This window comes from Cydia strobilella, chromosome 12, assembly GCF_947568885.1.
Source record: "Cydia strobilella chromosome 12, ilCydStro3.1, whole genome shotgun sequence".
NCBI classification, from domain to species: domain Eukaryota; kingdom Metazoa; phylum Arthropoda; class Insecta; order Lepidoptera; family Tortricidae; genus Cydia; species Cydia strobilella.
Window position 1 is genome coordinate 10,209,288 of NC_086052.1, and position 14,535 is coordinate 10,223,822.

General features: G+C 37.5%; 1 protein-coding gene and 1 long non-coding RNA gene across 5 annotated transcripts in view; both read right to left on the reverse strand.

The window, feature by feature from the left end:
- Positions 1-14,535, reverse strand: part of LOC134746101 (uncharacterized) — a 328,504-nt gene that overhangs the window by 156,942 nt on the left and 157,027 nt on the right. The gene's annotated exons all lie outside the window — the stretch shown is intronic.
- The window catches only part of LOC134746088 (uncharacterized), a 123,524-nt gene continuing 113,440 nt past the window's right edge, over positions 4,452-14,535 (reverse strand). Inside the window, exons 3-6 of one of the 4 annotated variants that reach the window (XR_010128217.1) lie at positions 7,790-9,195; positions 7,272-7,391; positions 6,674-6,728; positions 4,452-6,499 (exon numbers count right to left, since the gene is read on the reverse strand). Coding sequence is in view for 3 of the 4 variants with exons in the window: in XM_063680331.1 (XP_063536401.1) it covers positions 7,282-7,391; positions 7,790-9,167 (1,488 nt within the window). In the remaining variant the exon portion in view is untranslated. The remainder of the gene's footprint in view (positions 6,500-6,673; positions 6,729-7,271; positions 7,392-7,789; positions 9,196-14,535) is intronic. The other 3 variants (XM_063680332.1, XM_063680331.1, XM_063680333.1) reach the window with 3 other exon arrangements.

The window sequence follows — 14,535 nt, forward strand, 5'->3', positions numbered from 1 at the left end:
TAAGTCCCGTGTTAGTTTTAAATTATAAATACAATGTTTATCGAAATTATTGTTAAACACATTCATTTTGTGAGATTTATTGGTATTTATTATTAGGTACTAAATTTTTTGCATAATCCTATCCATTTATTTTTTTACGTAAAAACCTAAATTACAAAAGTAAAACGGATGGCTTTAGGCTCATAAAATACTGTTTGTTATATATATAAATAACAGAATTTGATACAAAATAGCCTCGGGACACGTATATCAATTTATTCAGGGGTCAACAATTTATTTCACGATACCCAATTCATTTTTTAAACCCTTATATTAACCATATGAATTGATATTATTACTTACTCCAATTCCTTTGATGGATATTAATTGGACGACTCCGACTACAAAGGTACGAACAAAAGATTAATATGAACTGTATCGGTTGCATAATTTAATGCAGTGATTTTAAGAAAAATCAATACATCTATGTCGATAAGTGGATAAACTTTTAAAAACCTAAGTTTCTCACTAGGTAAAGGTTGAACACGACAAAAATGGGGCACATAAAATTTCAAATGAAAATAAATTAAAGGTCTACTGGAGCGGAATATACACGGTGGCTAAAAAATAAGCGTATTTCCGTTGCCAGGGAGGTTTTGGGATTATACTGAGCAACTTTTACTATGGGACCAACCCCGAAATCGCAAAAAAAATTTTGGCTATTTCATACATTTTGGCTGGTCCATTTTCTATGGGAGGGTAAATTTTTTTTTCGCGATTTCGTGGTTGGTTCATATAAAGCTATCTAAACAATGTTTATGAAAAAAACGGTATGTTTTGCAACTTAGCGGTCTAGTGATGTACGTGTTTCAAAATTAATTAAAGTGGGTGTGTATGTGGCACGGAGCCAAGGATTGGAACTGGCGAAGTGTGTAGGAGATTTTGCTGTCATTCTTTAAAAAGCTATCAAACATAAAATTTTAATATTACACAGAGCTGGTACAATTTTGTTTCTTTTCAATTTACTAAATACTGGTTTGCCAGACTATCTGTACAAGTCTTACAACTATGTATCAGATGGATGTAGCTGGCCAGACGAAGAAGAGCTCGTACTGTTTGGATCTCCAGACTCAGTTCAGTGGTCTTTATGTATTTGAACTTATTAATACACCTCTACAACATAATAAAATACACTATACATACCTTTTCTTTATTGCATACCTCATACAGCTTAAATAAACTTACTTCAGTAGATTGTTAACCAAGGGATGAAAGGCATTCATTTCTGCCGGGGTGGTTTGGCGCTCGAACACAGTGGGAGCGCCAATAGTCTGAAGCTGAAATGATGCCTTTCACCCGAGTTAAACACACTTTACTTTTCATGTCGAATACGAGGAAAGTAAAATTAAAAACAGACAGTAAAATTCATGGAATGGGGAGTTAAATATCAAAATGGGAATTTTATAATAAATCCATTTAAACCAAATTTCAATTGCTTGCAATTGCAAAGTTAAGAAAATCGTACTTTGAACGTAAAATGCTCTAGCGCAGAAACGTATCATTTTCTGCACACTTTTTAGAACAACAATGGCCCTCTTTCAGAGCATGAGAAATCAAAAAGTACTTTACTTACTTTACTATGCAAGAATGCATTGCTGCCGCCATTGTTTTTGCGTGATAGACTAACGAACATCCAAACTTTTATTTTTATAGAATATGTAGGGTAAGTATATTGAATTAGGTTATATACTACTTTTAAGAATTCAAAAAAAACGCATTTAACCGATTTCCAAAACCGAAGTGATCCCAAGATCCCATAAGCGCTGTGTTGTTTTGTTATGTTATTGTTATCGTTTCTTCAAAACTTATTTGATTCCATAAATTTATTTATACCTTTTACATTTCTATCATTCACCATATTTAGGAAAACTACCAACCTAGTACACCACCTACTGCCACCTATAACAACAACACATCTTCTTACAAACTTCCATTGCGACATGATTGCGACACATAATATCACCGTTCTTTATTATCAGTTTAATTACATTTGTTTAAGTATGGCGTAAAACAAAATTATATTTCTGCAACAACTTATCTAATTTACATCGTTGTATCAATCAAACTGCGAACATGTGGGAGCTGTCCCTCTTTACATCAACAATGACCATAAAACTCCTACAGACGTAATCTCAGTTCTAATTTTTATTGCCAATTAAACAATTAACCCTTTAAACAGCATAAAAGATCTTAATACACGCTCCCCTCCGAGAGATGCGAAATTTTAAACCCATTCACAGCATTGTTCATCCGAATATTTAAGGGTTGTTTTTTATGAGGTTGGAGATGAAAGCGTTTGGCCTAAGTGAATGCCAGCTTTTACTTTTTTTCGTGATGCGATGTTTGTGCAAACTGAAAAGATTTGAATCCCCTAATATGATTCGGAGAGTTACCGTGTAAGGTTATGTCTATACTCTGATTTGTAATTAGATTCCATAAAACTAACCTCACTCAGATCCTTTTTCTTTCGTAATAATTGAAAATATGTAAAAAAGTAAACTCAAATTTCTCTTTTGCATACTCTAGCATTTAAAATAAATATAGATGTATCCTTTTAGCTTTGTTTAGGTTCTTAAAACACGGAAAAGAGAAAAAGTGAGGTTATTTTTTTGGAATCTAATTACAAATCAGAGTATAGGACGTGAGCAATATTAGGAACTTTTGGCTTATATGGTTGCTGCCTAAGGGCAGGCGACATGTTGCGCTAGCGCTTTATAATATGATGATATAACACGATGAACTTAAAAAAAAGGCTATGTTTAAAGTTATTTGATACTATCACTTGTCCTCTACAAAATTAACAATTCAAATAAGATCGTGAGGGAAAATCTGATAATAAAAGCCGATAGGAGCATTACCTCTTAAGAATAACAAGGTCGATCGTTCCACATCGTCGATATTTTGATAAAATATTAAAAAATTTAATACATATACATATGTAATAATAAATATAGTGTACCTACTAGCAGTACTCATATTTATTTAAATACGCGTTTCATTCATTAATTCACTTTTGTACCGACAGCTAAAAACAAAGGGGAACTGAACATGAGAAGGGGATTTGCAGTAATGATTGCCGCTACTGAACAAAACTAGCTAGCAGTAAGAACCCTATATTGGTGATGGGGTTAGTACAAAGGTTCCAATAAGTACTGGGTGAGTTCGTAGATATATATTTATATAACCGTATACAACGTTCCCTTACCTCTTGACTAAGTTATGGGGATTCAGCCCCGCGATTTGATATAAGGATACTTTTTTATATTTACATAAATAAGTATTGAAGATACAAACATGCACTTATTTCTTGTTTTAGAAGATTGTAAGTGATACTACTTATAATTATTTATTATTTACTGCGGTTAGCTCGAGAGCAACTCATTTGGAATTTTAGGTTTTAAAAATATCATACTATACTATGTATAATGATACCAATACCAGGGGGCGTCCTGGTCGCAAGACTGTATTACGAGCGAGACGCATATAGGTTCGAAGTCTCTCTCTCATCTTAATGTTTTTATCTCGGTTGCATCGTCAGCTACTGCTTCGGAGCCCAGGGGTCGTAGCACGGTACGCTTATCACACGCTTATCACAATGCCTGTCACGTTCTAACAAGTATGTGAGTGCGAAAGTGACGGACTTAGTGATAGGGGAACCATGCTGCGCGGGCTGGATCAACTTTCCAACTTTCCTCCATTCTACCCTGTCGTCATCATTCTTTCTATGATACAATTGGCGCGCATGTCATCCTTCGCAACGTCAAGCCAGCACGCATTTATATGGCTTTATTCTTTCTCGAGAACTTTCCGTTTTTCAAGACATGCGTCGCTTAATGACATAATCCGTCGGTCTCTTGCCACCATCAATGTACCCGCTCTTCTTGAGCCGACTGGCATTATCAGAGATGATGGCAAGAGGCCCGATGGGATGTCCTTGGTTCCTTGGAGCTTGGGACGGATGTTGGTGTGGGATGCTACCTGCGTAGACACACTGGCACCGTCCCACCTCCAACGGACTAATGTAAAAGCGGGCGGAGCGGCGGAAAGCGCCGAAATTTTAAAACGTAATAAATATAAGAGCCTCGGTAGAGAGTATCATTTCGTTCCATTTGGAGTTGAAACTCTAGGTCCATGGGGTCCCAGCGCGCATAAGTTGTTTGCAGAAATCGCGAAGCGTCTGGTTGACGTAACTGGTGACCGAAGAGCTGGCGGCTTTCTCGCACAACGTATCAGCATTGCGATACAGCGGGGAAATGCCGCCAGCATCCTTGGTACAATGCCTCAAGGGCCTATTTTAGATTTAAGCTAGTTATTAATTTCGTTTACGTGGTGCCACTGTATATATCTTGTATGTAAATATATTCGAAGTATTAGTGAGTAGGTACGCCTTCAGGGTAAATAAAAGATTGTAATGACTTTTATGATTTATTTAATAAAAATCTCTTTTGACTTGAACACGGTCGCTAAATTCTTACAGACAGTAAAAGAAATATAACATTGAGAGTGTTTACCTCTTATCAGTCCAGCTTAGCACAATAGTTACATACCTATTACTTAAGTCTCACTGACTGATTCAAATATTGATTTAAATTAATCATTATTTACAATCATTTAAAATATGTATCAATAAAAGGTAATTTATTAGACACTTGTCACAAGAACTAGGTATATATACTGGCAGTGTTCATGAAGTGCAGATTAGATACAACTTACATAGGTAGATTATCGTTCCGGGGTATTTTAAGATAAGTACATAATATATAAATAATATAACAATTAATTATATAGAACAATAAATATAAGCTACAATAGTTTTCATAGAATGTCCACTCAACGTATAATAATTTTCATTGCTCTGTAAAAAATACTCTCTTTTTAATGTTGGCTAGAATAATTGTATAGGTATAACTAAAAAATATGCAGCCTATGTAACTATGTACATGAAAATTCATGTGACATGGTAATAAATTAAACAACGATGGGGTATTAATAAGTAGAAAAAATAACATTTAGGTACCTATAGGTTTAAGAAAAGTTAGAAATAGCGATTTAATAATGTAGGTATATTTATGCATTGGTACATAACTATATGCACCTAAGTGACAAGTGTCTAATATATTTTTTTACCAACAATTATATCGTTCACATCCTTACTTTTTTAGGTAAATGGGAAATTACAACATTCTAGTAATAGTGATTTCAGAATAAATACAAAGAGACTATTAATTGTGCTCGTTTGTTTATATTTGAACGCAGATTGTTAAAAATATTGTCTCATCGTAAATATTTTTTTATCTCAATCACTCAAATATAAAACATTAATTTCGATTGCTGCAAAAATGAGATGTATTTTAGGTTTTTTATCACTATAAGATCTGTGATATTTTTTTATATAGAAGCCTTTCAAATAACAATGCAAAAAAGTTTCCGTAACAAAAGAACAGTGCACTGTCTGCTTACGTATTTACAAAATATACAATTACACACTAACAACTATTAACAATGGACTCGAGAACAACATTTTTTTCTTTAAAAAAAGGATATTTTTACACAGACTCTTAGTTTAAATAAATATGTTGGACCAAAGGTTTCTTGACATGCTATTCGTAATGGTTCCTTAGTTTCGCAAGTTTTGTTCAAACGTTACAATGGTTTTATAATGATGTAATCGTGCAAAATGAGGTCTGGAGCATGTTTTATTAAATAGATCGAGTCTAGCAGTCTGTAATAATGTTCTAATAAATAGTTATACGATTTTTTTATAAAAACTAGTGCTTAATATTGTACGAAATGGTGTTTTTATCTTGAGAGCAACGTATGTGTAAATTTTCAGGCTTTATTAGGCACCATTAAAATTTACTAAAACAGCAGACAACAATACTTTTTACACATATCTACGTGTGATAAGTATAGGTAGGTATGTATAGAAAAGTTACAGACAAACATCAAATAGTTATTTAATTAATATGTACCAGCTAATGCCAACGATTTCCAATTACCACATACAAAATGCGATATAACTGTGTCAGCCTTTTCATGTAGGTACTCGTACCTAGTAACTACTAAAAATTGATAAGTAGTAACAACGTAGTCCTTACGTTTCTATGAAACGGTTGTCAAAACAACACAAATATTTATTTAGGCTTTTCTATCACTTCAACGTATACTCGCCGCGTACTTTCCCGAAGTCTCTTTTATTTATTTACACTTGCTATTTTACATTTTGTTACACGATCGCACTGCAGGCTGTCTTTGAGACATGCTGCAAGGTTTTCGTAATGGAATGTTTTTGTTGTGAGGTTTTTGATGTATGTGCTTGGAGGGCGGAGGGGGCGCGCTTATCGTGGCCCGATCGTAAGGAGCCCTTCAGATGAGTTGGAGGCCGGGAGTGCGAGGGGCCTCGGCCCCTCAGCTCTGCGCTAGGGAATCCAGCGGCACCACCAGTTTTCCGTTGGAGTAGCTGTAACAAAGAAAAAACTTTAAACTAAACGGCAACGGTATTCTCACAGGTCTTATTTTACAAAACTTTCAAAGTTTACGTTGCTAAATGTAAGAAAACACTTGGAATTTTCTTATGAACTTTTCGAAGTTTCATTTAATATTATGAACGTTCTTAATACTTATAAATATTAACCTGTATGGTATAGTGGCTGTTCTGGACTTAGCTCGGCTTGGCCTACAGGCGTCATCTGCAACCAAGACCACACGTATTGTTTTGACATTTGTCTTGGCGGACTAATCAGAAACTTTGCCCTCGTTCTAAGTTACATCGTATCGCCGGGGCTTAATTAAGTGGTAGCGCTTGCTATTGTCTCGGTTCTTGCGGAACAATACTTATCTTAAGTCGAAGTCGGTAGAAGTAATATCTCCGATACCTTAACGAGGGAACTTTGTATCGACTTTGTTAATCGTTCCTGACCCAGCCGCGTGCTCGTTATTGTTATTAATACTTTAATATTTAACATAATGGTGTTAGATTTGTTGTTTAGCCGAAAAATACGGATTGTTATGTTGTGAATGTCTTTAAAGGGTTATTTGAAGTTTGAAGTCCTCCATGAGGTAAAAAAAACATAATTTAAAATGGACGCGGCTTAGCCAATTGGGGTGTTAAATAAATAAAAAATCTTTAGTAAAAAGCTATTCGATTATAAGATGATAAAATTATTAAAATTGTTTTATTAGTGGTTTAATGTGTTTAGCTAATTGGCAGGTAATTTGTGTAGGACCCTTACCATGGTGCGGCTAACATCGTTGTGAGAGGCACGCATCGCATGTGACCGGCTCGGCACGCCGCTTGCTCTGAGAGCCCTGCGACCCGGACTTACGCCGGAAAGTGTACCTAACGAGCAGACCTGCAATGCAAAATGCCGCACCGTTAACAAAACAAACAAACAAAAACAACGAACAGAGCTACGCGCGCGCGTCCATCTGAAAACGCCCATGGGCGGACGAAAGCGGGCGAAAATAAAACGGGAGTAATACTCTCAGGGGCTTTATGACTTGATATCGCAGAATCATTCGTGTTTTATGTGAGAACGGAAACGCGTATCAAAATTTTGTGGTGAATGTTATTTTGGTATCGTATGTGGTATTTGTCAACTATGTGGAAAGGAATTGAATTGTTTGTTGAGAATGGTTTAAAATCATTTGGAACTTTCGTATTTCATGCATCTAGCTTATCTTAATATAAATTGACGTAGGTACAATTTGATACATGTTAATTATTGTGTAAGGTTTTGGATCAACTTACCAGTGAGACCGGCCTTGTTGATGCTGTTTGAGCTAGAGAAACCTGATATCTTCTTCCAGGACTTCTTATTCCAAAACCCCGTCGTTTTGGCGTCACCGCAGCTAGAGCTGCGGGGTGAGGTGGTGTCCCTAGGACAACGCACACTACATTCATCAGCGCCCAGTATGCGGACTCCGGCACCGCGCGTGCCGTATGCCACCGCTGGTAAGTGAGGCACCGACCCAGTCGGCTTTCGTCGCAAACTTCCAACGTAACTCGCTCCACTGCTGCTCCCACTAAACCCGCTATCCAAATCCGGGGGATTACAGCTCGTAGGAGAAAGTAATTCGTCTGTTGGCCCGACTCTTAGCAATTCTTCTATATTATCCCTATCTTCAGCTCGCTCCGAATCTGGTGATTCGCATTCTGGCATTAACATCGCTTCGACACTTAGATTTAGCTCTCCTAAAATTCTCTTGTGCCTCGACTCTACCCGGCGAACTTCTTCTTCTACGACGCTCCTGTCTAGAGAGACGAGTGATTGTCGTGGTGCGTATCTATGCTTAGGACAAGTTCTTGTTCCGTCTGTTATTTCTTCATAAATATTTTCCTCGGTTCCGTATCGAGTGACATAATTGTGACGTGCTGTACGATCTCGCGGTATCCCGCCGCGTCCTCGATGCCTGTTAGCCTTTCTTGACGACGACGGCATTGATAAATGGTGGTCATAGTAGGCATATGAATAGTCAACGGGCTCGAACCTTTCCATTGTAGCAGCAATATTGCTTCTGTTCCACATTTGTGGGGGCGGTTCTCTTGACAAGTTCACAGCGGCCAGCCGAGCGGGTAGAATTTCATCCAAGTCCCTAGCACAACGCTCGTCAAGTGATTGCGCTCCATCGTCCTCCTCCCGCCTGTGCTTTCTGTGAGCTCGGCGACCCTGAGTGCGCGTGTGGACACGCTCACAGTCCGACCCATGGCCGTGATTATAATCAGGTGTATGACTACGATTATAATCGACCGGCCTGTGTTTACAATCTAAGGTATGATGGTAATCAGGTGTGTGCCTGAGACTGTAGCTAGAATTTCCTTCATAGTCAGATCGATCGTAGGAGGGACTGTCGTCGTTGCTCGTGTGGGGGTGTGGACAATCGGCGGCGATGCCTGACTCGGAGGAAGGGTAGTCGTGTACTTCTGCGGTGGTGAGCACCCGATCGTCGGGGCGTGCAGGCTCTGAGACGGCGTGGCGGTGATGAGGCCTGGGCCGCGTGGTTTCGCGACAGCTGGCGAAGGTGCGCTGGAGCGAGGGCGTGTGCTGCAGCTGGTAGCGGCCGCACCTGGGATCGTACACCGCCTCCCCCGACTCCTCGGGGCTTGGCGGCGCGCTTTGTGATTCCATGGCTCATCGTCTCATATCCATTAGGTATCTGTAAAGAAAAATAATTCTGTATCAGTTTCCAAATATTGAAGACATACCACGGACACGAAATGGCTTTTAACAAAATTCTGCGTCCCATACCGCGTTGAACTAAGGTCAATGAATTCGAAATTACGCGCTCCGTGATAAGGGTAGGGTAAGTGACGATCAACACCGTGGCCGACGTCGATATATCATCATCAGCCGACGGGTCATAAAAGGGATTTCACATTGTGTTTACGTTTCATATCAAGAGTTTACTGTTATGTTTGAAGATCAAACAACATTATACGGCACCAAAATGAAATAACTTAGTGAGTAGTATAAACTTGGGCGAACTTGTGAAACATAAGAAGGCAGTAATGAGGCCGTCGCTGTATATAATAAGGGAAATAAATTGGGAGGGTCACGTTTTGTCACTTGTAACTATCTACATTGGTAACTTACGAATACGAAAAGACCTACATAAAGCTTTGTATTTCATTACAAATAAAAAAAGAATTCACTAAAAATCGGATCAATTTAATTTGAAATGTTGAAGTTACAAAGAACACAGAGAAAGAACGACGAAAATTTCTACTCTTTGCTTTGATATTAAATAGGCACTACATAACAATAAGACATCACAGCGAACAAATATGTAACATTATGTAATATTATTTCTTTCAAAATACACATTTTATTGCGATCCTTGCGTTATTGCGCGTTCCAATTTATTACGATAACGATAAGTGTCTGTGGACTAGAGAGTAAAGAGAGCATAGGGCGGGCAGTCGGGCACCCTCGTCGCCACGTTGCCATGGCAGCGCTTCGGTTAGTCCCGCGGTTTATAGCCGGGCTTCCGTCCGATATTCCTTGCATCTAAATCATCATCAGTGCTGGGAAACGCCTCGTAAAGCGCCCGTTGACCGTCCGGCTGTACTCTAAATCGAAAGAGAAAGGTAGTAACAGCGTGTGAACCATATACATTGTTACGGCCTCGCCTTCCGACGGCAGAGTAATTCGTTATGCCCACCGTCGCATCGTCGCCCAGGGATTTCTTGCTACAATTGCGTATGGGCCGTAAAGACGTCCTATCTATAAGTGGACTCGTATACGGGTGTCACAATTTCGGTCGGCCATTGCCCGTTTAGCGTTGAATATCAATAGTGCAGCATTATGCTTGCTGTTGCTACAGTAGGTATCCCAATATAGTTGTAGGTTAGTTATGTTACATATTATTTCCTACTATTGGAATACCTATCCAATATAAGTAAGTTGTCAGCTTAAATTTGTGGAGTTTTATATTAATTTTTTTTTTCGTAAATTAAGCAAAATCTCGAATCATTATTGGCAATTCCCCCAATTTATTCCAATGTATAAATGATGTGATATATTGTTCAGTAGGGAATTTTATTCCCCCTTCGTGTCCCCTATGGCATAACTAACGATAAAAAAGATCGCAAAGCCTCATAATCGCGACGTAATTGCAACAAAATGAATGACGACAGTTGAATTGCATTTTGATCCGTTCACGGTGATTATTAAAACAAATAGTTGGTGTCCCTTTTTAACTTTTTGTTGGATATAAATATTTTATTTTCGGATCCTCCTAGATTTTTTCTGTGACTAGAAAATCTATTATGTGTAGAAAAAGAAATGGTAACTTTTACATATAATTGTTAAAAATACGTTTATGTACGTTAGGCGTTTATTCGTCACGAACTAGCTTTTTAACCGACTACTCGTACAGTTCCAAGAAGAAGGAGGCTCTGTATTCGGTTGTGGCAATATTTTTAGGGTTCCGTACACGGGTACACGAAACGAGCCTAGAACGCCCTTCGCATTCAATACAACAACGCTTTCAGAATGCTGTTGAGACTTCCAAAATGGTGCAGTGCATCAGGCATGTTCGCCCAAGCGCACACGGACGATTTTATTTATTTATTTATTTTATTTTATTTACACGCGATTATGCGTAAAAAAATCATTTCGCTAATGGGTCGCGTGAGGGAAAGGTGAAACAGCATTCTGAAGGTGATTGTGAACAGATTTAGCTGCAGATTGGATGGAGCAGGTCAGATCTACTTTGACCTATGTCAAGTAGGTACTATTTAGGCCTATAGTGTGTAAAAAAATGTAATTAAAAATACTTAGTGTAGGTAACTAATATAGCTTTTAAGTTAATGTAAATAACCATATACTTAAAAGTCAAAAAAGTCAAAAGTCAAAAGCATTTATTTGTTCAACATAGGTAAGGTACATAAGTACAGGTCTCACATAATCATTGTATCACTATGTTGTGCCGTAAGGCGTACAATTTTCAATTTATGGACTGTGGCTGCATGCTGATCACAGTTACCATTACTTATCAAAATCATCTAACAAAAATTCACTTACTTATGAAAGTGGGTCTGAAATAAAGCTATATTTAATTTATTTTAATTTAATTAAAGCATTTTACGTCAAAAATGTGACAGTTACAGGAAGTGGCGCCCTCAATAATTTTCTGCAATTTCTTATCTAAATACATGAATGTGCTAAAAATATGTCTACTACCATGTTACGTGACAGCTAAATAGATACTTCGTGGGTACTTCATATAAAGATGTCCTGTCATAGGGACCATCATTCAACGCGAGAGGTCGGTTAGTAATGCTAAAATGATTTGAAAATCCCACTGAAATAAATACGAAAATCTTATTTTACCTTTTTTTAGTATTTAATTATACGTTCCTTTCTCACCCTATTCAATAACCAAGCTTCCGCATTGATAGGCAAACCGATCAAATAAATTACCCAACGAGAAACGGCACCCCATCGTGACTTTCGCCATTGCATACAACTTCATTCTTCAGCCAAAGCCATTTCATATTCAAATGTTGCTGGTATTTGTATTTTTTCAATATCGGTACGCATTAAACGTAATTACAATATTCTTAGGCAATAACTGCGGTTACCTATCTGTATTTTTTATTTATACTATACAATATTTTTTTTATTAGAATAGATATTTAGCACTACTTCTTTTCTTTACAGGAGTGTAACAAAGTGGTTGCTTAAACATTGTAATTGAACCACTGTTGTACTTGGACCCCAAGGCCTCAGTTCAGCCTTTTACAACCACAAAAGGCAAAGTACGACAACGAATTATATAAAGCGTGCCTATTTTTGTGGCTGTGTGCCTATGATTGTAACTAGCCAAACCTGAAAACTTTTACAAGAATTAGAATGTTCAACGAGAATGTACACAAGAAAGTACCTAGTTTGTGTACCTTAATATGTAGAGATGTCGATAGTTGTAATAGACACTCGAGTAAAAAAGGAATTCGAAATTACAGACTTGGCAAGAGTCCAGATGATCAGTCGAGTGTCACAGTTGGATCGTTAGTGAGATGACTAATAAAATAACTATCAAGCGTAGTAATATTTTTTTCCCCTCACTAGCTCGGAAAGTTGTCTTTTATCCTTCAATACAAGCGGGGAAAAACGCGTTTTATCCACTAGTGGGGAAAGTAATTTGACCTTGGATGGAGCGTGTTTAAGTAGCTTGACAGATAACAAAACGTAAATCGTTTATGATAATGATTCGTTCGATATTAATTATCATTAAATAAATGGTTTGAGAATCTAATTAAAAAAACCAAATTTAGCTTTATTTAATGATTTTAAGTCGTAAACCTTAAAATTCCATAAGAAACGTTTGTTTTTTATAAGATGATAAATATAATTCTGAACGCACAAGTTGAGTCGATGCAATTTCAAAACGCATCGTTGACATTTCATACGTCAGAAATGTCAACATTGTCAACACATTTTTTACTAAAAAACTTTTCTCACCGACTCGCGTAAAAATACACAACTTCCAGAGTTTTCTGTTATAATATCGTAAAGAAATGAGTGATTCCAGTGATGAAGATGATCTAACGCCTGTGGATGTTGCATTTTCCTCGCTGTAGTGAGGTGAAAAGTTTTGTGTTATACACGGGCGCAAATGTATTTTACTTCTCGTGTGTTGAAACACTCGCTACGCTCAGGATTCTATTTTAGAACCACTCGCTTCGCTCGTGGTTCACCTATAGAATCCTTTCTCTTGCTTGTGTTTCAATTCTACACTCGCGGGTAAAATACAACTTTGCACCCTTGTATAACAAATAACTAATGTTACCTTCACGTGTTACTTAATACCTATGTAGTGAATTTAGACATTTCAAACGTGTGTGTTCCAAAGAACACGTAGATAAAACAACAGAAAGTATCAAGATAGAAGGAAATTATGAACCTGATACCCGACTTGAATTGCAAGATTTTTAGGGTTCCGTACCTCAAAAGGAAAAAACGGAACCCTTATAGGATCACTCGTGCGTCTGTCTGTCTGTCCGTCTGTCACAGCCTATTTTCTCCGAAACTACTGGACCAATTAAGTTGAAATTTGGTACACATATGTAAGTTTGTGACCCAAAGACGGACATGTAACGTAAACAAATGAATTTTAAACATGGAGGCCACTTTTGGGGGGGTAAATGAGAAAATTAAAAAATAAAGTTTGTCAAACTATATCATGTTATATATCAAATGAAAGAGCTCATTATGGGAATCTCGGATACATTTTTTTTATAATTTTAGGATAAACAATTTAGAAGTTATTCAAGAAAATCGGCAAAAAATTACCATTCCCCCCCCCCTTTATCTCCGAAACTACTGGGTCTAAAATTTAGAAAAAATACACAATATAGATCTTTACCTATAGATTACAGGAAAACCTATTAGAAATGTGCAGTCAAGCGCGAGTCGGACTTAATAAGTTAGTTTTTGATTCGACCCCTACGGGTTTTTAAAGATATTTCAATTACGTAACTCAGGTTTCACATAAAAAATACATTGTTTAAATTGTGTAATGTACGGAACCCTTGAAAAGCGAGTCCGACTCGTACTTGGCCGGTTTTTAAATTAAATAATTAAAGCACGTCTTGCTAAAGATTAATTACTCACTGGCTTACCCTTCTACGTTCCGAGAGAATTGTGACGTTTACATAATAAAAGTGTTTAGCGAACTATCTGCCAGTCGACAGTTTCTCGACACTCCGTTGTCAACCGTCATGGTGAGCAGACAGGTCGCAAAGCACACGACTGACCAACTGAGTTTTATTTACCACCTTGTAATACTTGTAATAACGCCTAATGGAGCCTAGACGTCAAAGTAACTAGTCGGCTTTATTTTTAGTTTCAAAGTACATTGTACTTAAATATTAGTACAATTGCGAGCGGCACAGGATCGGTCGGAGTGGCGAGCTTTGGGGGAGGCCTATGTCCAGCAGTGGACTTCTATCGGTTGACATGATGATGATGATGATTCGTACAAATGAGTTGA